Source organism: Brachyhypopomus gauderio, chromosome 10 (assembly GCF_052324685.1).
Source record: "Brachyhypopomus gauderio isolate BG-103 chromosome 10, BGAUD_0.2, whole genome shotgun sequence".
Lineage (NCBI taxonomy): Eukaryota > Metazoa > Chordata > Actinopteri > Gymnotiformes > Hypopomidae > Brachyhypopomus > Brachyhypopomus gauderio.
The window spans coordinates 11,110,320-11,132,537 of NC_135220.1; the positions used below are offsets into that span (position 1 = coordinate 11,110,320).

Genomic DNA, 22,218 nt, shown 5'->3' on the forward strand with positions numbered 1-22,218 from the left:
AAGCACTTAAGTCTTATAAAGTTGGTGTTATAAATGCTTCATGATAACTGACATACACCTCCACAAACATTTAGAAATGTTGGAGATAAGGAAGAGGTCTAAAGTCTAGAAAAGGTGTAACACCAGGTGTAACAGGTGTGTAGTTGCAATCCAATAACCAACAAACAAAAATACAAACAAAACATCTGGGGCTTCAAAACAGGCCCTGTAACCTCCGTGATACAACTAGCTGAAATGGTAGTGATGTAATCAGGCAGAATTCTGCCTATAATGTTTGTTCTGCACAACCTTCTGTGTGCCAACATCTGGACATGTTTATCTTATTCACAATGTTTAGGGGAGATATGACACACAGACTTATGACTTGTGATATAATTTCCTGGTTCTTTGACTTGGTTAAAATAAGATGCTCAGAGTGGGAACACCTGAGTCAGGCTGGATGAAGACACACCACTCACGTCAGCCCGTCACGCTCTGTGGGAGGGTGGTGTTCAGGCTCTGTAGGAGGGTGGTGTTCAGGGTCTGTGGGAGGGTGGTGTTCAGGCTCTGTGGGCAGGTGGTGTTCAGGCTCTGTGGGAGGGTGGTGTTCAGGCTCTGTGGGCGGGTGGTGTTCAGGCTCTGTGGGAGGGTGGTGTTCAGGGTCTGTGGGAGGGTGGTGTTCAGGCTCTGTGGGCGGGTGGTGTTCAGGCTCTGTGGGCGGGTGGTGTTCAGGCTCTGTGGGAGGGTGGTGTTCAGGCTCTGTGGGAGGGTGGTGTTTAGGCTCTGTGGGAGGGTGGGGTTCAGGCTCTGTGGGAGGGTGGGGTTCAGGCTCTGTGGGAGGGTGGTGTTCAGGCTCTGTGGGAAGGTGGTGTTCAGGCTCTGTGGGCGGGTGATGTTCAGGCTCTGTGGGAGGGTGGTGTTCAGGCTCTGTGGGAGGGTGGTGTTCAGGCTCTGTGGGAGGGTGGTGTTCAGGCTCTGTGGGAGGGTGGTGTTCAGGCTCTGTAGGAGGGTGGGGTTCAGGCTCTGTGGGAGGGTGGGGTTCAGGCTCTGTGGGAGGGTGGGGTTCAGGGTCTGTGGGAGGGTGGTGTTCACGTTCTGTGGGAGGGTGGTGTTCAGGCTCTGTGGGAGGGTGGTGTTCAGGCTCTGTGGGAGGGTGGTGTTCACGTTCTGTGGGAGGGTGGTGTTCAGGGTCTGTGGGAGGGTGGTGTTCAGGGTCTGTGGGAGTGTGGTGTTCAGGCTGTGTGGCAGTGTGGTGTTACGTTCCACATACTCTGGTCTGTGTGGGGGTTCATTTATATTCTTTAGTGTGTGTCTGTGTGTGTGTGTGTGTGTGTGTGTGTGTGTGTGTGTGTGTGTGTGTGTGTGTGCGTATGTGTGTGTGCGTGCGCATGCGTGTGTGCATGTGTGTGTGTGTGTGTGTGTGTATGTGTGTGTGTGCGTGCGCATGCGTGTGTGAATGTGTGTGCATGTGTGTGTGTGTGTGTGTGTGTGTGTGTGTGTGTGTGTGCGTGCGCATGCGTGTGTGCATGTGTTTGTGTGTGTGTGTGTGTGTGTGTGCTGGAGTCCTGTACAGCAGTGAGAGATGATAAACCTCACGTATCCTTCTACATGCGTGTGAATGTACAGCTGATAGCACTTCAAACGGCTCCTTTATGACACACTTAACAACATCAAATCTTTTATGATACAGTCTTTAAAGACACAGTAAAGTCCTGCAGCAGCCATTTAACGTCTGTGAGCAGGTCAAGCAGTGATCTCTTCTCTCTCCCTCTCTCCTCTCTCCCTCTCTCCTGTTGTTCTATAAATGGCAAGATACCTAAACTCCACCCAAACCCACAGGAAAACATCCTGTGTCTTCCTGTCTTCTCCTCCCCTCCTTCTCCTGATCTCCGCACCCTTACAGAGGAGATTCTCCTCCATGGGCTTCACGTGTCACATTCAGCACTTTTTTTCCCGGAGTGTTCCTCACTGCCCCACCCCCTTACGCCCCGTTCTCATTATCTCTGTCTCTCAGATCCGCGGATGTGGTAATGAGAGGTAAGGGCATATCTAACTGCCTTAACCTTAACTAACAGAGTGCAGCTCTGCCCTTTTAATTCTTTAGCCCTTTTTCTGCCATGGGGAGCAGTTTTGTGAAGCAAGAGTGCTCAGCTAAAGCGCATAAACCTAATGAAAAGGTCCCCAAAAGAGGCGTTTGAAGCACATACTCCTGGCTGCGCTTCATTTGTATGTGTACGCAGTTTGGTGACTAGAGGAACTGTGTTACTACCAACGCTGATGCAGGAATCTCCTGGGAATATCCATCCTACAGAAATCACACTGGAATTATGAGACAGGAGTGATAATCATAGATCAGAGAGAATCATGAGACATATTGATGTGGGGTTGCAGCAGGTGTCTGCAAAGCTGTTTCCTGTGTCTGACTCATGTTTGTTTGACTCCCAGCTGCTGATGTGGTAGTGCACTGTTAACTCCCACCCCCCCCACCCCCCCCACCACCACCAACACCACCCTCCCCATCCGCACTGACATCTTGTGGGTGGCTGAGCCGTCTCCATGGAGATGAATGCCGAGAATGATGATATGTGGGAAAGGGGGATTACAGACGAAGGCAAACGTAAAGAAATAACAAGCAGATTGAACCAAGATGTCACTGCAAAAAATGGATGATGCTCTGCTGGCCCCAGTGGAATTCTGGGGGAAAATTCCACTCCAGTGAACACGTCCACACTACATATCACACTGCACCTTTAATGCTACAGTGACCACGTCCTCTACATTTGTTCTCACGGGTCACTATGAAGATGCATTTGATGATTTCTTAAGAACGAATGTGAAAGGTCTTTTTGCAAGCCTTGACTATTAACACAATTGGTTCCATTTGATTATAATCAGGAACTAGGAACTAGGAACAAACATATAGTTTGACATGCTGAGTTACATATATTTCGAGTCAGATATTTGATAACCCAGATAATGTGACAATGTTCAAGATGCCTCCTACTTTTATCCATCAAAACATTTTCAAATGGTTGTTAATGAGAGTCAAAACAGTGATAATCTTAGAAATAATCATATTTGATTGAAAGATTTGTCATTCAACATGCTCTTGTCACAGAATCTGCCACTTTCAGTCCTTATAGTCCTGCAGACTGTCGACACTGTACGTGTCAGTTTACTGAGAGTTTACTCTCCTTGCTTTGTGAAGCTCCTCCCACTATTGGCTTGGCTTGATGGACACTTGTGCTGCATACAGTGAAGATCCTGTATCCTGTGCATTTTAAATTTCTGTAAATTCTAACGACCACTATATGTGATTAAGTCCAGTGAGAAGCTGCAGAGATTTGCTAAATTTCTTAGCACTACGTTTTTATCACTAACCAGTGTTGTGTTATGTGTGATTGTATGGATGGAGAATAATTTTAAAGATATATACAATAGTGAATATGTTGCGAAATATGTTGCTTAACTTACTGTTTGTTGTTAGCGGACTAGCATATAGCTAACAAACACCAAGTGTATCAGCATTAGTCATGACCAGGCTGGCATTCATATCACTAGCACCACTCCCCCCTGCCAACAGGGGCATTGTTTCAACCCGAGCCCCTCCACAGGGGGCCAGGGGCAAAGGGCAAGAGCATTATGACCATTATGTGTGTGAAGGGGGAGTTAACCAAAGATAATGAGGGTCTGTGAAGACCTGCATTAAATCAGTTGTGTTCTAGAAGTTTCCTTATTGCAGTGTCAGTGGCTGAGATGAGTGGCCTTTAAAGCAGGCAGAGATCCTACAGTTAATGTCCTGAGTGTTGCGGTGGCCCTAGCCCCTCCCCAATGCTAGCCCCTCCCCATCGCTCAGCTCTCTTCTCTTATTGGCTCTCATCCACGCCTCCCTGCCCATTACAGCAGGGATGTCAAAGTCAAATACACCGAGGGCCAAAAAACCAAATTTGCTACAAGCCGAGGGCCGGACTGGTTCAATGTTTATTAAAACATATTGAAATTATTGCACATAGACTATTGAACCAAGACCTAACACAGTGTATATTATTTAATGCTTAAATGAATAAAGCAATATTTTCGTATGGGTCTGTCAGTAATTTCAAGTGTAAACATTTTTCAACAAGCAAACAGATAAAAACAAACTTCCTTCAAAGAAAACATGTCCTGTAAATTAATAAAGGTTTGAAAAGTGCTGGAATTTAGGCTAAAGTACTTGAAAATGCTTGAAATTGTAACTACTTGGTTTCACAACAAATATCTGTCTGACTGAACAGTTCTCTTGTATTACGTTAACAAATACGAGCCTCTTGTAATTCCAGGACGAAACATGAGAGAACGTGAAGAAGTTAAGATTGGACATTTTGAAAAGTAATGTGAATAAAAAGCCAATTATTTCGAATCATTTCGAATATATGTATAAATATTTAACATAATTAAGTTTATCGTGCTGGGAAATATTGAAATGGACCTTGAAAGTGACGTGTTTTAATTCCACCTTGTAAAGGTGTATGAGCCCAGCAAACATGACTTTGTTCATTGCGCTGAGGCGCGGCGCACGCAAAGTTACAAAATTCGAGAGATGCACGACCTCGCGAATCGACAGCGCGTGGTCCTCGCACACGGGCGGCGCCACTGCGATTATGTCATTTTCACCGCGCGGACCCTCGCCGCTTGTGCTCGCTGCAGTGACTTCGCGGGCTACCGTTGCATTGTGGGGAATGTAGTGTTTGTGCGTGCAAAACACCAGCGGGCGGCTGTGGCCTGCGGGCCGGTTCTAATAGTAATTTAATATCATCCAGGGGGCCATAGATAATCAATTCGCGGGCCAAATCGCGGGCCTTGACTTTGACACATGTGCATTACAGTGTTGTTGTACTTACAACATCTGGCACACCTCTAACCCAAAGTAGTGACTTACACATTTATCAGTACGGTAGGATGGAAAATCGAACACATAATCAAACACCTGGGCATTACCCACACTGCCTGGGCACCACCCACACTGCCTGGGCACCACCCACATTACCTGGGCACCACCCACACTGCCCACCCTGTCTTGCTATTAATTCATAGCTGTAAAGCTGAACTGAAGGGCTATTGGTCGGTTCTTTTCATGGTTATGAGGTGAAACCTAATAAAAAATAATTCAACTTTTCCCACTAAACCACTATCTCTCTCCTTCTCTTTCTCTCTCTCTCTCTCTCCTTCCTATATGCCTCTGTGCCTTCTCTTTCTGTCTCGCTCTATCTGTTTCCATCTCTCTCTCTCTGTAGATAAGATAGATGATGAGCTGGAGATGACTATGGTGTGCCATCGTCCTGAGGGACTCGAACAGCTCGAGGCTCAGACCAATTTCACCAAGCAGGAGCTCCAGGTCCTCTATCGCGGCTTCAAAAACGTACGCCCCGCCCTCCATCTACACCGCTCACTGCCTTCTCCCTCCTCCTCCTCCCTGCAGTTCTCCACCCCTGCTTTATGTAGCTCCTCCCCTGATATATAGCCCCGCCCCTGCTGGACAGCTCATCCATATGTGCTGCCTCTGCTATGTTTGTGTCACTTCCCATCTTGTATGAACACTGATTTTTGTCAGTGATCTTTATCATGTAGGTTGCTAGTCTTTCTGTAATGGCCTGCAGCAAGAACCACTCAGCCTACCATATGTCATAACACCAGCAATTACACGCTGTGTTGCTTGTGCGCAAACACACACACACACACACACACACGTGTGCCTGCCAAATGCCCACGCAAATACGAATGTTTGCCAACACAAGTACAACAAAACTGAGACTATTCTCTCGCTCCTTCTCCTCTTTTGATTTCCACCACTAATGATGGCACTGATCTCCACAGGAGTGTCCCAGCGGAGTGGTGAATGAGGAGACGTTCAAACACATCTACGCACAGTTCTTCCCCCACGGCGGTACGCTCTCTTTCTCATCTAGTCAAAAAAAAAATCTCTGCAAAACGTTTCTCCTGCGTGTCTCCCGCAGAGCTGCTCACGACTCCTGTGTCCCTGCCTTGTCTGTGTTTCAGATGCCAGCACATACGCTCACTATCTGTTTAACGCTTTCGACACCACTAATAACGGCTCTATAAAGTTCGAGGTAGGGAGACATGTCTGCTTACCCATACACACGTCTGACAGCAGCTTATGTTCACCACCGCAGGCCACAAGCCAATATAAATACAGGTTGACTTTTGTGGGATTAGCGCTTTGCTTCTTGTGTGTGTGTGTTAGGAGTTTGTGACTGGGCTGTCCACCCTCCTGAGAGGATCCGTCCAGGAGAAACTAGAATGGACATTTCACCTGTACGACATCAACAGGGACGGACTCATCAGCAAAGAGGTGAGTTACACATGCATGAGTTAACCAGTTCATAATAATAGCCAATAATAGCCATCCCTAAAGTGGGACATACTCTTCTATGCTTCCGTGCATGCATGATGCTGATTGGTGGGTATAAGTATCATTACTTGTTAGTCTCACAGGCCCAGGACAAAACCTGCAGAAGCAAAATTTGGCCACTAAAAATTTCTTGGCTCATGAATATGCATGTGATGAAGTTGCTGCATATTTAAATGTATTTAAATAGCCATACCTTTGAATGGCAGGAGATGACGGAGATCGTGCGGGCCATCTACGACATGATGGGGAAGTACACGTATCCTGCCCTGAAAGGAGACGTTCCCAAGCAGCATGTCGACGCCTTCTTCCAGGTCAGGGCCACTGAGGGAGGTGCATGATGTTTTGGTGTGATGTGAAAATGTCAATAACCCTCCGTCTCTGACGTCACAGAAAATGGACAAAAACAAAGACGGGGTCGTGACCCTGGAAGAGTTTGTCCTGGCGTGCCAAGAAGTATGTAGTCTTCTTCACACTGACATCCTCAAGGTGTCACACACTAACAACTGCATTTGGCTTTTGTACAAAACACTGTGGCCATTGTCTCTCATGAAGACATTGATACCTAAACAAGAAAGGTGCACCACAGTCATGTGACACGTCATTACACCGCAGTGCCTTGATGGCCTGTTCTGAGTTACCTCTGCAATAGAAATCAGCTTCCGCGTGGAAAACTCATCTGTCTATGTGTTATCAAACACTGACACCAAGTGGTAGCTGTGATGAACTGCAGTTGTTGTAGTAGTCTGACATATTTATTTTCTATTTTCCTTTAGGACGAAACCATGATGAGATCCATGCAGCTCTTTGAAAATGTGATGTGAAAAATGTTGTTGAGACGGCAAAAGAGCCTGACTGTGTGTGAGACAGAAGAGAGACAAGAGACAGAAGAGAGACAAGAGAAAGAAGAGAGACAGGAAACAGAAGAGAGACAGGAAGAGACAGTGTGTTTGTTCATGTGAGACAGACAGAGGAAACGATCAAAAAGTGGGATCAGATATTCCTGAGCAAATGTTTGAGTATATCCACATTTTCTTTACATCTAATGGACAAGTTTATGTCTGATAGAATCTAAGTGTCTGGCACTCTGGCCTGTGCTCTCTCTCTCTCTCTCTCTCTCTCTCTCTCTCTCTCTCTCTCTCTCTCTCTCTCTCTCTCTCTCTCTCTCTCTATTTCTCTCTCTCTCTCTCATTCTGTGAACTGGTGTCTTTTAGATGCTAAGCTTTTGGAGCAACAGGAACTAATTTTGCCAGATTCTGTATCACGCTGGACCCATGAAGATGAAGCACCTGGACTTACGGACTATGAACTTCCCTCACGGTAGACGGACCATCTCATGTGGATGCAGAGAGTGTGTTCAGGAATAAAAAGGCACACAGGTCACTCTCTCCATCCCTGAAGGAGAACAGAACATGTGATCACAAAGAGATTTGTGAGTGTATAAACTGCTACTTGTGTTTGCCACTTCAAAGTTTAGCCATTTGCTAATGATAGAAGTCACCATTTATAAAACTTCAGTTTTTTAGAAGTATGAAGCTCTTTCTGAATGGTAGGACCATTTTCACAAGGTCTCCTAACCTCAAGTCTGTCTCACTTTCTGAAACTTTGAGAACAATCAGCCTGCAGGCCACATTCAGGCTTATGAATGACACTGGAGCTACAACTTAAGGACTCCCTCTACTGGTGAATTCATTGAACTACATCTAGTTCAATTGACTTTGTTTTAAATCTATTGTATTGCCTGGAGTTTGCATGTTCAGCGAATATGCTCCATTAATGTTCTTGAAAGTTAGTCTATGTAATATACAAGCATAATACATCATTTCATTGGATGGTTTAATGATTGATTTATTACAGCTAGAATCTTCAGGATTCACCTTTGCTTCTTAATGTTTTGTATTGTGTTATCTGTTGTATTTACAGTATTGCGTACTGTTAAGCCTCTTTGTCTTCTATCTTCTGTCAAAAATTCAGTATAATTTTGCATGTACAAGCTTGTTTGTGTGTGTGTGTGCACAGTGTGTGCGTGCTTGTTTGCACGTGTGTGTGTGTGTGTGTGCGTGCGTGTGTGTGTGCATGTGTGTGCGTGTGTGAACAGGTGTGTTTGTGCACGGACATGTGTGGGGGGTGTGTGGGTGAATGGGTGTGTGTGTGCGTGCGTGTGTGTGTGTGTGTGTGTGTGTGCATGTGAACAGGTGTGTTTGTGCACGCACATGTGTGTGGGTGAATGTGTGTGTGCGTGTGTGTGTGTGTGTGCACATACATGTGTGGGGTGTGTGTGTGGGTGAGTGTGTGTGTGTATGTGCATGCACATTTGTGTGGGGGTGTATGCATGTGTGTATGCATGTATATAAAAATCAGCCAGTGGAATGTAAAAAATGACTGTACAATAACTGCTCACCATGAGATAATCCGGTTATCCAGTTGTCTGACTCTGTATTTCTTGTACATTTTATTACTCTGCCTAGAATATATTTGTAATTGAAAATATCTTATGTTTATATTCTCATCTAAGAAACTTATAGAAAAATGTTATGTTAAGGTTTGAGTGTGGTACCACATCAAGAATCTGTGGTTTGCTAGACGGGTAGAAGCAAGTTTATTAAATAAATAAAACCTAATGTTGTATAACGCTATTATAATGAAACTATGATTAGAATAAAACTTTGTGACGACCTTTAAAATGATGGTTTGTGAGTTCATGTTCTAACAGTATTTTACCAAGAAGTGTGACTACCTCTATAAAACGAATATTCTGGTGTCATGGCGCACTCAGATGTGTGCTATGCTCAAAAGAAAGAACATCTACCATGAACTCAGAGAAGAAACTTTTGCTTCATGTCCCCCATGAAGGGTCATGAGGGCATTATAGTTCACCACACTACAGTGGCGTGTTGATATACAGAGTGAGACAGTTACAGTTTTCTCAGTTGATTTGGTTCATTTCTCAGATCAGAATTGAAATTCTCGAAACTGTTCATTCAATCTCCACATCTCCTTGTCACTTGTGCACATCATAATTGCATTTCTCATTGTGTTTAACATTTTGCAAGTGCTTTTGTACATTTTGCAAATGGACATGGACAATTGTGTTGTTTTTTACATTATCAGTTGCTTATATCATGTTTATCAAAATGTGTTGTACGTATTGTCTGTTGACTTGCCTTTCCCTCCAAAACATTTAGTCTTTAGGTCATCGCCTATAGGTCATTATATGCAAAAGTGCTGAACGTGTTGTCATAATCTCTAAGGCATCATTTTACAATTATTCATGTAGTTTATTTTTTTGTTACATTTTGGTAATTTATACTAATTTGAACATTCAGTTACAGTAAGAAAGGGAGTTTGTGAAGGTTTAGATCAACCAATGGTTTCAACCATAGGTCAGAGGTGAACCTTTCATGAACCTTTACTGTAATTGGTAAACATTTATATTACAGTTTTTCTCAGTCAATTCGGTTCATTTCTCAGATCAGAATTGAAATTCTCAAAACTGTTCATTCAGTCTCCACATCTCCTTGTCACTTGTGCACATCATAATTGCATTTCTCGTTGTGTTTAACATTTTGCAAATGCTTTTGTACATATTGCAAATGGACATGGGCAGTTGTCTGTTATGTGTTATGTGTTGCTTATGTCATGTTTATCAAAATGTGTTGTACGGATTGTCTGTTGAATTGTCTTTCTCTCCCAAACATTTAGTCTTTAGGTCATTGCCTAGGTCATTATATGCAAAAGTGCTGAACATGTTGTCATAATCTCTACGGCATAATTTTACATTTATTTATTTAGTTTTTTTTTTGTTACATTTTGGTAATTTATCCTAATTTGATTAAATTGTTTGCAAGTGAACATTCAGTTACAGTAAGAAAGGGAATTGGTGAAGGCTTAGATCACCCAATGGTCTCAACCATAGGTCAGAGGTGCGTCTCATGAACCTTTACTGTAATTGGCAAACATTTATAGATGCTAAACACTGCAGTATCACAAAGTCTCATAATGGAAAGACAAGGCCAAGTATAGGGTGAACAGCCAATAGGAGAAGTAAGACTGTGGTATAGAGGGGTAAGACTGTGTGGTGTAGAGGAGTAAGACAATATGGTGTAGAAGGGTAAGACTGTGGTGTAAGGCTGAGGGGACAAAACAGTGAAATACAGTAAGGGCAACAATTGTGGACCATGTTTTACATGTAAGTCATGGTCTCACTAAGGCTGAAGCTGGTTGCAGCCGAATATTGGAAGAACAACTGTGTCTTCAATCGTTCAAACATTTCATAGAGAAAACGAGTGTACTTCAGAAATGTGCTCTCTGCTGTAATGCTGCACATTGACATACATTCTGACGTTACTGTATTCAATTTCTTTTGCATTTTTGCATTCGTATACCATATAGGATATCAAGACTAGCTCATAGTGGTAGCAGAGGTTCCATTTTCACACAGCAAGAGGAGGCTGTATGTGCTCAGGTTGTTTTGAATGTGTAGAATAAGTTTCTAATTTTGCAGTTTTTCCAGTCAGTCTTTTCTGAATTTCACTCAGATTTATTTTTGTCAGCAAATTGCAGTGTGAACAATACCGTCAAACAATATTGCTGTACAAATTTGATTCCAGTCCAATTTCTTGCTATCAGTCTCCCACATACAGTGATGTGTAACTTTGTTCCATGTAAGTTTGTATGTGTGTAACATGTATTTGATATACCACAGTATGTGCAGCGTTCTTGAAATGAAAAGCTTAGCTAGTTTCCCTCAGAATATACAGTCTACACTGACTGTGACTTATAGTTGCACTGACAACATGACTAAGTATTTTGACTGCCTTGTTCATAGGCAATGGCACACAGACTAGATACTCTGATGGCACTGACAAATTGAGTGACCTAAATATTTGATTTTGGGGCAAAAACAAAGAATTTTGAGTGAAGTATCTGCTTTTGCAGGTATTTCATTGAGTTCTGCTGTTTGCACTAACTGTTTTGAGAAATGCACTAGTTGTGATGCCAATGTAAACCATGATGTTAGAAATGAACCAAATCGACTGAGAAAAACTGTAATATTTCTAGTGGGCATTCCTGCAAGTTCAGTCCACAGTCAGAGTGTTTAATACAGATAATAATATGAACCCAGCAGGAGCTAGGACACTACATATCCTTCAAGCCTCTGAAAGCACACTGCATGTTCATGACTGCGTAATGTGGAACAATATCCTTTGGACTGATTGGATCTAGATGGAGACGTTTGGTCATCATTTTCATGGCTCGGTAAACTCCCACAAACTCCCTCTCTACTTATTTATTCTTCATCTGAAGCAACTCCCGAATTCCTTTTTTTTTTTTTTTAAAAGACTACATATTGAAATCAGTTGTGTTTTCGTTGTGTCCCATAAAAACATACAGTGTACATTTTTTCTCACGCCTGTAAATTTAGTTTAAGCATCAATAAAATCACTTCTTGATTCCACTCTGTAGTAATTTGGATCCTCTAAAAAACTTAAAGGTGTGAAATTAGTTACACAGCTGGTCGAGAAAATGTTTTGTTGTTGCAAACGTTTTTGTTGTTGTTTGTTTTCCTGGAATTAGTTTGATCATTCTTGGTGTTATACTGTAAATGAAAATGACGTAGTGCGCACCATAGATCAGGGGGGTATTCCACGAAGCGAGCTAACTCAGTAAGCCGGGCTTTTTAAGACAAGCCTGGCTCATTTTGCTCAAATTCGGTTCCACGAAAGAGGCTAGACTTGAGTCTCGCTCAGTTACTACAGCAACATATACGTTTGAACTAACCTGCTCCGTACCAGGCTAGAGTTGAGGCTTAGCTAACTACTACTCACTTGTTCTCTTGTAGAGGTGTGAGCTCTGGACGTGAGCTCCCACAATTCCCACAATGATGGGGCGTCCGCTGTTTTGCTCTAAAGCAAGGTCTTCTGCAGGAGAGAGGGCTGCTACAGGAGGCCCACTACCAGTAGCAGCAGTAGCAGTTTTCTTTCTGCTTGCTAATATATTTTATTAGCGGTGGGCCGCGTTCGTTAATTTGATACTCTTATCGGGCGATATAAAAATAATCGCCGTTAATCTATTCTTAAAGTTGGGTTGGGAACTGGTTCAAAATGGGTAAGCAAACTATGATGACTTTCAACTTGATATTTGAGCTCGGCTGTATTCCTAACCAAATTGCACAGTAGGGGCGAGAACGAGTTTTCAAACCTGTGAATTACAAATCGTACGTGTGTTTACATGGATGCAGCCACGAAGTCGCCAGGTTTGCTTCATGGAAAATTCATTTTTAGGAACGTAAAGTGTTACCGGAGCGGAGCTCGGAGCGGTCGTTTTCTGCATGGTCCTAGCGCTAGATTCGTCGCTATTTAAATATTTCTTTTTAATCGTTCAAACTGCAAACTTTTGAAAATTATGTCCGTGAGGTTAAATGTAGGCTTACATTTCAAATATCATGTTTAGCTGAATAAACATGTTATCAACCCCTTTTAATGTACAGTATGTAGGTGGGTCATTCCTTGGAAATGGCACATTGTAACGCTGGGAGTGGGCGGAAGGATGAGACATGGATCCAGTCTGCAGTAGCCAACGTTACTTGCTTTTATTAGTACATTTAACATCAACACACACACGACGTGCAAACCAAGACAAAGACGAGCACACGACATTGCGCGAACGCACATTATAGAGCAGACTAACACACACCCTCGTGATCTCGAGACAAGGCACAGGTGTAACAAACGAACACGCTCACAGACGACCCACGCCCACGGAAGTACAAACATGGACCTAACGACACGCAGACAACGTAACGACACACCCACAGGGAAGGGTCCGGAGCCGTCACCGTGACAGAACCCTCCGCCAGGGGCTCGCTACTCCCGGAGCGTCCCGCGCAGCTGGAAAGCCCCGAACCAGCACCAACGGGCAGGTCCGGAGCCTCAGGGACCCTGAGCCTCCGAGAGCCGTCACCCCCGACGGCGGGAGCCGCCACGAACGGCTCTAGTACACCCTCCCTGGGAGGACAGGGGAAAACACGTTAGATACACAAAACGGTACAGTCACGAATACACATACAGGTACTTGCACAAACATGGGCACGAACGGGAAAAGGGGATTAGGCAAACATACGGGAACAAACACGAAAACAGGGACAGACGGACATGAAACAGGCGCCAAGCTACGCGCCATGAGTAGGGCGATGAGAGGAGAGAGCACGGGAGCTGCAGGCGCTGCAGCGAACGGGACCCCTCCCGCATTTGCCGCGAAGCCTCCTCCCGGTGCAGTATGGTTGGCGGACGCGCCTGGTGCAGCGCGTTGGGCTGACGCGCCTGGTGCAGCGCGTGTGGCTGACGCGCCTGGTGCCGCGCGTTGGGCTGACGCGCCTGGTGCCGCGCGTTGGGCTGACGCGCCTGGTGCCACGCGCTGGGCTGACGCGCCTGGTGCCGCGCCTTGGTCTGACTCCTCGTCCAACTGGCCACTCGATACGCCCGCTTCGCCTCGCGACCACTCTCTGGAGTAGACAGCGGGAGCGTCCACCTCCATCTCGGTCGCCGCCTCGCTGCCCTGGCTCCAGCTCATGGGCAGCTCCGGGCTGCCACCCCGGGAGCAGTCCATCGCGCTCCCCTCGGAGCGATAAGAGGAAGCGCCTCCCTCTGAGCGGTTCCACCCCTTGACGGTCCCAGCAGAACGCTCAGATAGGGACGGACTGCCCTCCTCCTCAGTGCCGGGATCGCTGTCCGTGCCCTCGGAAACACCCGAGTACACGGACGGAGGGTAGCGCTCTTCCTTGTCCTCTCCGTAGTAGACGGTGGGAGCGGAATATAAGGAAGGTGGATAGTCCCCTTCGCCCTCACTAAGGTCGTCTGCCGAAGCAGACCCAACGGAGGGAGGGTAGTCCAGCCCCTCCTCCTCGCCTTCCCCATAGTCCACCGTGGGGGCGGAGCAGACCGAGGGAGCCGGGTCCACTCCTCCGCAGTAGTCCACAGTGGACGCTTCGCCCACCGACGGAGGGTAGCCCTCCTCCTCGTCCGAGTCCTCTGCCTCGGAATCCCCCTCTCCAAACTCGTTCTCTGGGATCTTCTCCACACCGCCGAGCGCAAAGGAGCTCACCCGCAGGGGTGAAAGCTCCCTGGACGAAGGGGGGTGGTACGTCACCCAAAGTCGCACCGCCTCCTGGCGGAGCTTCTCCGCCGCCTCGGGGTTGTGGTGTACCCTTGCCTGTCGTAGCAGGGACGCACAGACCGGGTCCAGCTCGAGCTGCGCCAAAGTTGGCGGGGCTTCGCGGCGCGGGGGGGAGGAAGGAGAGCGGTGGTGCCGCTTGCTGGGCTTCCTCCCCTTTTTGGGCTTCGCCTTGTAGCCTGGCATTGTGTCTCGTTGTAGGCTCGTCTTTCTGTGACGCTGGGAGTGGGCGGAAGGATGAGACACGGATCCAGTCTGCAGTAGCCAACGTTACTTGCTTTTATTAGTACATTTAACATCAACACACACACGACGTGCAAACCAAGACAAAGACGAGCACACGACATTGCGCGAACGCACATTATATAGCAGACTAACACACACCCTCGTGATCTCGAGACAAGGCACAGGTGTAACAAACGAACACGCTCACAGACGACCCACGCCCACGGAAGTACAAACATGGACCTAACGACACGCAGACAACGTAACGACACACCCACAGGGAAGGGTCCGGAGCCGTCACCGTGACACACATTTTGAGTCCCTATCTCCTCTTTAGGTGTATTTTATCTATCTGGTCACAAAAATCTATATTTTAACAGCTTTACACATACATTGAAATATCTCCTTTAATACAGTATAATTTTTTTTGTTTGATCTTTTTATGAAAACTTTATTTATTTATTTATTTTTGCTGACACCCCCTATTTTGTCATGTCCCTCATGGCCTTCAATGAAAGTATAATTAGAATATACCAAATACAACTATAAAAAAGTTGATATATTTTGCTATCAACCTAAACAACTGTCTGTGTTTAATTGTTTGTAATATTTTTTTTTCAAAATTACTTGATAATTATTCATTTAAAACACATTATTTATTTCTGTACCTGAGTAACCCCTCAACCCCGTAACACAAATGAATCTCCCCCACAAAATCAATGGTATGATGCGTATGAGCATGTACATCAAGAAGTGACATCACTCAAGTATTCTGGACAACAGGACATCAAAGACAGGCAAGTGGCTTCCTTCTTTTTATTTAAATTTTGTCATTTATCTTGTGATATTGTGGTCACCAAACTCAGTGACTCAACACCGTCACATAAAACAAAGACAGAAAACTATTACTTATAAAAAATAATATATAAAAACTTATATATTTTTTTATTATATGCTAATTCTGAATGTCATGCATGCCTTGTGCTATCTCTCTGGTATACAGTATGTCGAGCAGTTGCCTTTTTGTGCAAAAATCACAACCCCGTCACACTCAACCCCGTTACGTTTGACAGTAACGGGGTTGAGAGATTGTGATGGGGTTGTGATTTTAAGATTTTGGTTGTTGTTACCTACTTATTTTAAGAATTATTATATTTGATTAACATTCTTTTACCAATACTAATACTAGGGGCAGCCATGGCCTGGTGTTTAGTGCACTTGGCTTGTGATAGGAAGGTTGCCGGTTTAATTACTAGAGCCAACAGGTCATGACTGAAGTGCCTTTGAGCAAGGCACATAACCCTTAACTTTACTGTATTGTTTTGTAGGCAACATCTGGTGGCACAGAAGAGGAATAGAAAATAAAGAAACAAGTTCAAGAGGCAAATAGAAGAACTCAACGAAAAAGTTGAAAAAGAAAGAAAAATGAAGGAAAAATAAAAAAAAGGTGCCAACGTTTAAGGAAACATTCTGATTCACCATGGTCAAAAATAAATCTAATAACTGCAAAGTGCCATGTTAACCCCAAAAGGAGGAGATGGGTAAAAAGAAAGAGGGAGAAAAGGCAACTGTCAATCTGGAGAGCACAGAAGAAGACCTCATGGAGCTCTTCCACAGATTTAAACAGCATCACTAACATTAAGCAGCAGTATGCCTTCTGTTGTGAACTGAAGAAGAACATGTCAAGGGAAGAGGCTTTGATACATGTTGACTTTTCAGAACATTACAGCTGTAAATACAGCTGCCAAGTTCAGGCGGTCCACTTTGGGCCTTCACATCAACAGGCCTCCCTTCATACAGGTGTGTTGTATGTTGGCAGACACCCAGAGCCTGTGTGCTTTTGCACCATCTCCCCCAGTAGACACAAAGACTCCAGCAGTATGGCAACACCTACATCCTGTGCTGGATTACCTTCATGCCCAACATCCACAAGTGTCTGTGCTGCACTTTTTAAGTCACGGCCCGCGTACTCAGTACAAACACAGAGGCTGATTCTTCCTTTTCACTACAGGACACAAATACACACACAAAGACAGACAGACAGGCATACACACACACACCCTCACGTGTACACACACACACACACACACACACACACTCCACTTTGTCAACACAAGTTATTCGGTTTAGAATGTTTTCTAGATTAGATGTTGTCGTAGTTGCCATTGTTTTTAATTTGGGTTAATAAAACTCAGTTCAACTGCAATTTATATCTGTTGTCCTTCTTTGACATTGATGGGGACAATAAAGTCCTCCAAGGCAGCACTCCTAAATGTTGATGTTTTTTTCATCATTTTATGTCATGTAGAACTGATCAAACAAACAAGCTAGTAGTACATGATGAGGCCTCTTAGAACACCACTCATTGATTTGATTTCAAAGCCACATGGGAGACACATTGTCATTCAGATCATCATCACACTAACATTAGTCACAATGCTTAATCTCATGACTAACACATCCATCATTATTTAACCTCACATGTGAATTTCCAGCATCCTGTCCTCTAAGCTCCGTTTGTCCCTTCAACCCCGTTACCGATTAATCTATGCCCACCCCTATATTTTATACAGTTATTTAATATGGTGTTTTACCTTTTTCTGCACATTGGGCTAATCAACTGTACTTACCATTATGGAGTATATTTTTATATTTCACCTTGACCTGCTGCCACGTTCTCTTAACCCTGCTCATGTTACTTCTAAATCAGGAAATTATTAACATTATTAATTTACTATAACACTTTTAAAATGCCAATGAATGGATTCAATTATATGCTCACGCATTTAATCTGTCTGCAATATTCTGCCAGGCAGCTTCTCTGGCTTTATTAATACAGGACGTGTTGCCTTTCTTCATAATAACGTCTTTATATTCCTGATAAAGACGCATGAGTAGCTCATGTTCAGCAGAAGAAAAAAAAAGCTGCTCGTTCTTTCAGCTCTTTCGACATTTTCTTGCCTTTTCGAATATCGATTAGTGAGGCTGTTTAAATACTGTGTGCACGCGCATGATCGCCGATTACAAAAGCCTGGCTTGAACCAGAGCCGTGGCTTGAACTAGCGGGAAGAGGTTGCGTCTGGATTTCGTTAGTGGAACGGAACTAGACGGAAGTGAACTGTTTGGCTAACTCAAGCGAGGCAGCGCCGCTTTCATAAGCTCGCTTCGTGGAATAGCCCCCTGGTAGATGTAGTTTTTGAGTCTTTTTAGGAACACTGTAATGTTCTGTAAGATTCTGGGTGCTTCTCGGGCTACTCCTCCCCTCAGCATCCGCCAAAGCGACCAATGCTGCGGCTGCACTTCCCTCCATCTCCCACAGCTCATTGGCCGATCTTTAGCACCGCCCACATGTGTGGGCGTGAACCAAGGGGCGAAGTGGAGCCGCACGTTGTTTCCACTCGCGTGGTCGGTACGGTGTGTTCACTTGGATCAGCTCTGAATTAGAGATGGACGCAGAACAGATGGGTCCCCAGACCTTCCTCTACGGTACGTATCACACGAACCTTGTTCGGATCCTGATGAAGGATCTCGGGTCTCATCTCAGCTCATATATATGTATAGGCTCCCTGTGCATTTGCAGACATCTGCGTGTTATTTAAACCTTAAATGATCTTATAAATCCAGCTAATTCGTCCGGTGCATTGCGTTAGTTAACCAGTTTGCACTCCAACTATCTAAATGAGTCCCTATTGGGCCAGCAGGCTCGGGTGGGTCTTCCAGGGGTGTAGGTTAGATAGTTGGCCCAGTTAGTTGGTCAGCGGATATTCGGGCTTCTCCATCCGCGTCTGGGCCGGCGGACATGAGGCAGCAGGGCAGTGTTGGGGCGCGCGTGCGGCGGTGTTCACCAGGGTTATTCAGCGCTGTGTTGGGGATGTTAACCTCACACACGTGTAATGCGCTTTACTGCAGCTCCAAAATGGCGACCGCGGCCTGGTTCTCCTGTACGGACCTCGGCCCATTTACGGGCTCATGGCCGCTAGAACCACCTTACAGGGTCCGAAAAGGGCTTTTATTTATTTATTCTCTTTATTCTCATTCTTTTCAGTGTACTGCAAGTTTAATGTTCTTGTGTCTAGCGACCGTTTGCTGGAGAAAGCTGCGAGTTTTTTTCTAACCAGACTTGGTCGGTCGTGTAACATTTATCTAGTGTTTATTAAGTATTATTTAGTTTTATAACAAAACAAGAAGACTTTTAACAGGTATTTATTCAACGTGGACTTTTAACACCGCTTTGTCCGCGCTGCTGCGTGCTGCCCGTCCTGCGCGCGCACGCGGCTCCAACACGTGGACTGGCTCAGATGAGCTAGCAGGCTAACTAGCGCCTCCTGCGCCTGCGCACGTGCGTCCATTTAAACCTTTTTACCACTGGTACTCATCATTTGTAATTACTGAATCATTTCACAGGTTGTGAATTGAAAGAAGGAAAGGAAATCACCTTCAACCCTGAAGATGACGACTTTGATCATCAGTTATCAGTCAGGATGGTATGTAATCTCAACTTAAGAGCGCAACATCTCTGTTGTTTAGATTTCCAGGTTGTTTAGTTCCACGAGCAATTCACCTGAATGCATCAAGCTGTGAGTTAATTGAGTGTTGTCTACAAAGGCATGTGTGGATCCATCGACAAAAGATGAGCTGAACATTGTGGAGGTTGAGGGACAAGATTCTGAGGGTCAGAAGGTTAAAGCTGTGCTAGCCACACTCAAGCCATCCACCCTGCCAAGCGTGAGTCTCAGCCTCTCACGTTTCTTAGTGTGTGTTAGTTTGTACACAAGTGTCACTGTGTTCGCAGTGCAGGTAATGCACGGGTCTAAAATATGACTCATTGCTCCTCCAGGTGTGCTTGGGTGGGTTTGAGATTAGCCCACCTGTCGTTTTCCGCTTGCGGTCCGGCTCTGGTCCAATTCACATCAGTGGACAACACCTCGTCAGTGAGTACCACCCACAATGCACCTCCTCCACTGACTCTAGAAAAGTTTTAATTGGGGAGCGCAGAATGTAAATTTATAATATAAACAGACTGACACTGGGGGAGATTATCCATGTCGTTGCTGTTCTGTGTTCCTCCTTCCTGAAGTCCGACACCTTCATTTTTTTTCAGTGATGGGAGGAGATCAGTCATTTGATGAGGATGATGAGGAAGAGGAGGCTGAGATGAAGACAAGTCTGAAGAGGGCAGCTCCCTTAAGCATGAAATCATCAGTAAGTCATCTTGTTTTACTACACGCACACATTTCTCAACTCTGCTTTACTGGGAGAGGCAGCCCTATTTCAGCTTTCTAGTTATTCTGCCCTTAATCAATAACATGTTTTGTTCTCCTAAGAAAAAGATGAGGATTGATGAAGATGATGACGAGGATGATGAGGATGATGATGATGAGTGAGTGCAGTTCTAGAGCACCAAGTGTAAACCAGGAGTCCAGTGTAATGTCATGAATAAAGATTAATGAATCTAACTTTCTTCCAGGGATGACGATGAGGAGGATGAAGAGAGTGAAGAGGAGACACCTGTAAAGGTAAGTGCATTTTCTTTTGAAGGTGATTTAGTACCTGCATCCATATTCATTGGTGTAGTTCAGAAGGCCAATTAATCAAGTGTTTTCCATTTCCTAGACCAAGAAACCCCAGCCAAAGCCCCAGACCCCTTCCCAAAACGGCAAAGGGCCCAAACCCAGCACACCGGCTGCTAAAGAGGTGCCCCTCGCTCTCTGTTCTTAGAAACACACACTCACTAGAGCCGTGCCCTTTATCCTGGATTATAATCTAGGAATCTACTGGTCCTGTAGCTCAATTTGCATCATAGTTGCTCTCTGAGCCAATAAACAATACTCTTGACAGAACAAGACACCAGTTTCTGGAAAGAAGGGAGAGAAGAATCCTCAATCCCCCAGAAGCCCCAAGACGCCCAAAACTCCACAAGCCCCTCTGACTATTCCAGAAATTAAGGCTAAGATGATGGCCAGCGTTGAGAAGGTTTGTCCCGCTATTTTCTTTTCTTTTTTTTGCACATCTGTGATGTGAATGAAAAGGATGGCTGCATTCTGAACCCCAGAAAGCAGATTTGTCCTGTAGGAGAAAATTTAGAAATATGGTTTTAAGCTTTTTTGTAGTAGAAACTACCTCCTCATCTCCAAATTATGTGCAACCAGTTGTATGCTAACCAGATTTGAAATTATGGCCTGTGCAATTAACTAATTACAGGTGTAATTATCAGCCAGCAGGTCTGGTGCAGTAGTCAGGTGATCCTGTGTGCTCACAGATGTGCTCAGGGACTCTGATGGAGCCACGGAGGTGTGAGGAGTCACAGACGTAGCATTAAACACAGGCTGGGCTGCATATTGAGACACCGTTAATCGCTACTAATGACCATATGCTAATGACTTTAATCACCTGGCTGCTTTGTGTGTGGTGACGAGACAGCGATGCGTCAGGTGCCGTCTGTTCCTGACGTTGCTGTTTTGATGCGCTGCGTGGCAGTCCGTCTGTTACTGCAGCTGTGTGGACGTTGGTGACGGTCTCCTCAAGTTTGTTTTTCTCCACCCTCCCCAGGGAGTGTCGCTGCCAAAACTCCAGCCCAAGTTTGAGAACTTTGTGAAAAATGGGTTTAAAGTGACCGATGCAAAGGTATTCACTGGGTTTATTGCATCATGATTTTCATTTCTTAACCGCCTGATTATACTTTCTGAAGAACATACTTTGACGGTAACTAAACCACACAATGGTGTATGATGGTACATTAACAAATATAATCATGTTTATATTGGGTTTTGTCTTGTTCGACCTCCACAGGTAGTTGATGAACTCTGGAAGTGGAGAGAGACGCTGAAGGAAAAGAACTGAATCAACACTCAGTTATACTAGTCATTTTTTCTTTTTTTTAACTTTATGTTGAATCCCTATTTGAGTTCCACTGTATGATCTGACCCATTCCTTTAAAAGCTCCTGACTGGCTTTCTGGTGTGGCTATGTTGACCTTTGACCTGAGCCTAGCTGTGACCGGCTGGATTCAGGAAGTGAGGGGTTTGATCAGAGAGGTTCATGTAGCTTTGGAACATGTTTTTTTACTTTCTGCTTCATTCTCAAAACTGTTTCCGGTTCTCCTCAAAAGCCATGTGTGATTCCTGTTGCGTTTGAGCTGCTGTCATGAGTGAAGTGTTGGCTGGGCCGGGCCGTCCCGAGTGCAGTGCAGTTCAACCAGGTTCTTCCTGAACATTTCAGGGTCCTGCGTGCATCTTTGTAAACATGGTTTGGTCTGTACTCTGCAACGCTGGTTTACTGTAATATACCAGAGGTTGTAACATAACGGGTCACCAGATGAGATGCAGGCTGCGTCTGTGCGTCTGGGCCGCTGGTGGCGTGAATGCTCATGAGGAAATGACATTTTACTGCACAAGAATAAAAGATTTTTGGAAAAACTGTCACTGTGGTTCTATTCA

At 44.9% G+C, this 22,218-nt stretch overlaps 2 protein-coding genes across 5 annotated transcripts in view; both read left to right on the forward strand.

The window, feature by feature from the left end:
• kcnip1b (Kv channel interacting protein 1 b) overlaps positions 1-9,111 on the forward strand; it is a 27,082-nt gene extending 17,971 nt beyond the window's left edge. For 3 of the 4 annotated variants that reach the window (XM_077019409.1, XM_077019410.1, XM_077019412.1), the window contains 7 exons: positions 5,253-5,377; positions 5,833-5,902; positions 6,016-6,086; positions 6,221-6,328; positions 6,595-6,699; positions 6,779-6,841; positions 7,162-9,111. In XM_077019409.1, the coding sequence (XP_076875524.1) occupies positions 5,253-5,377; positions 5,833-5,902; positions 6,016-6,086; positions 6,221-6,328; positions 6,595-6,699; positions 6,779-6,841; positions 7,162-7,209 (590 nt within the window). In that variant the 3' untranslated portion in view covers positions 7,210-9,111. The remainder of the gene's footprint in view (positions 1-5,252; positions 5,378-5,832; positions 5,903-6,015; positions 6,087-6,220; positions 6,329-6,594; positions 6,700-6,778; positions 6,842-7,161) is intronic. The other variant, XM_077019411.1, reaches the window with a different exon arrangement.
• Positions 9,112-18,107: 8,996 nt separating this feature from the next.
• Positions 18,108-22,200, forward strand: npm1a (nucleophosmin 1a). The gene is made up of 11 exons (XM_077019413.1): positions 18,108-18,268; positions 19,187-19,266; positions 19,388-19,507; positions 19,620-19,713; positions 19,884-19,984; positions 20,107-20,162; positions 20,250-20,298; positions 20,396-20,476; positions 20,621-20,755; positions 21,332-21,406; positions 21,572-22,200. Exons 1-11 carry the CDS (start codon positions 18,229-18,231, stop codon positions 21,620-21,622), a joined length of 882 nt encoding a protein of 293 aa, XP_076875528.1. The 5' UTR covers positions 18,108-18,228; the 3' UTR covers positions 21,623-22,200.
• The last annotated feature ends 18 nt before the right edge of the window (positions 22,201-22,218 follow it).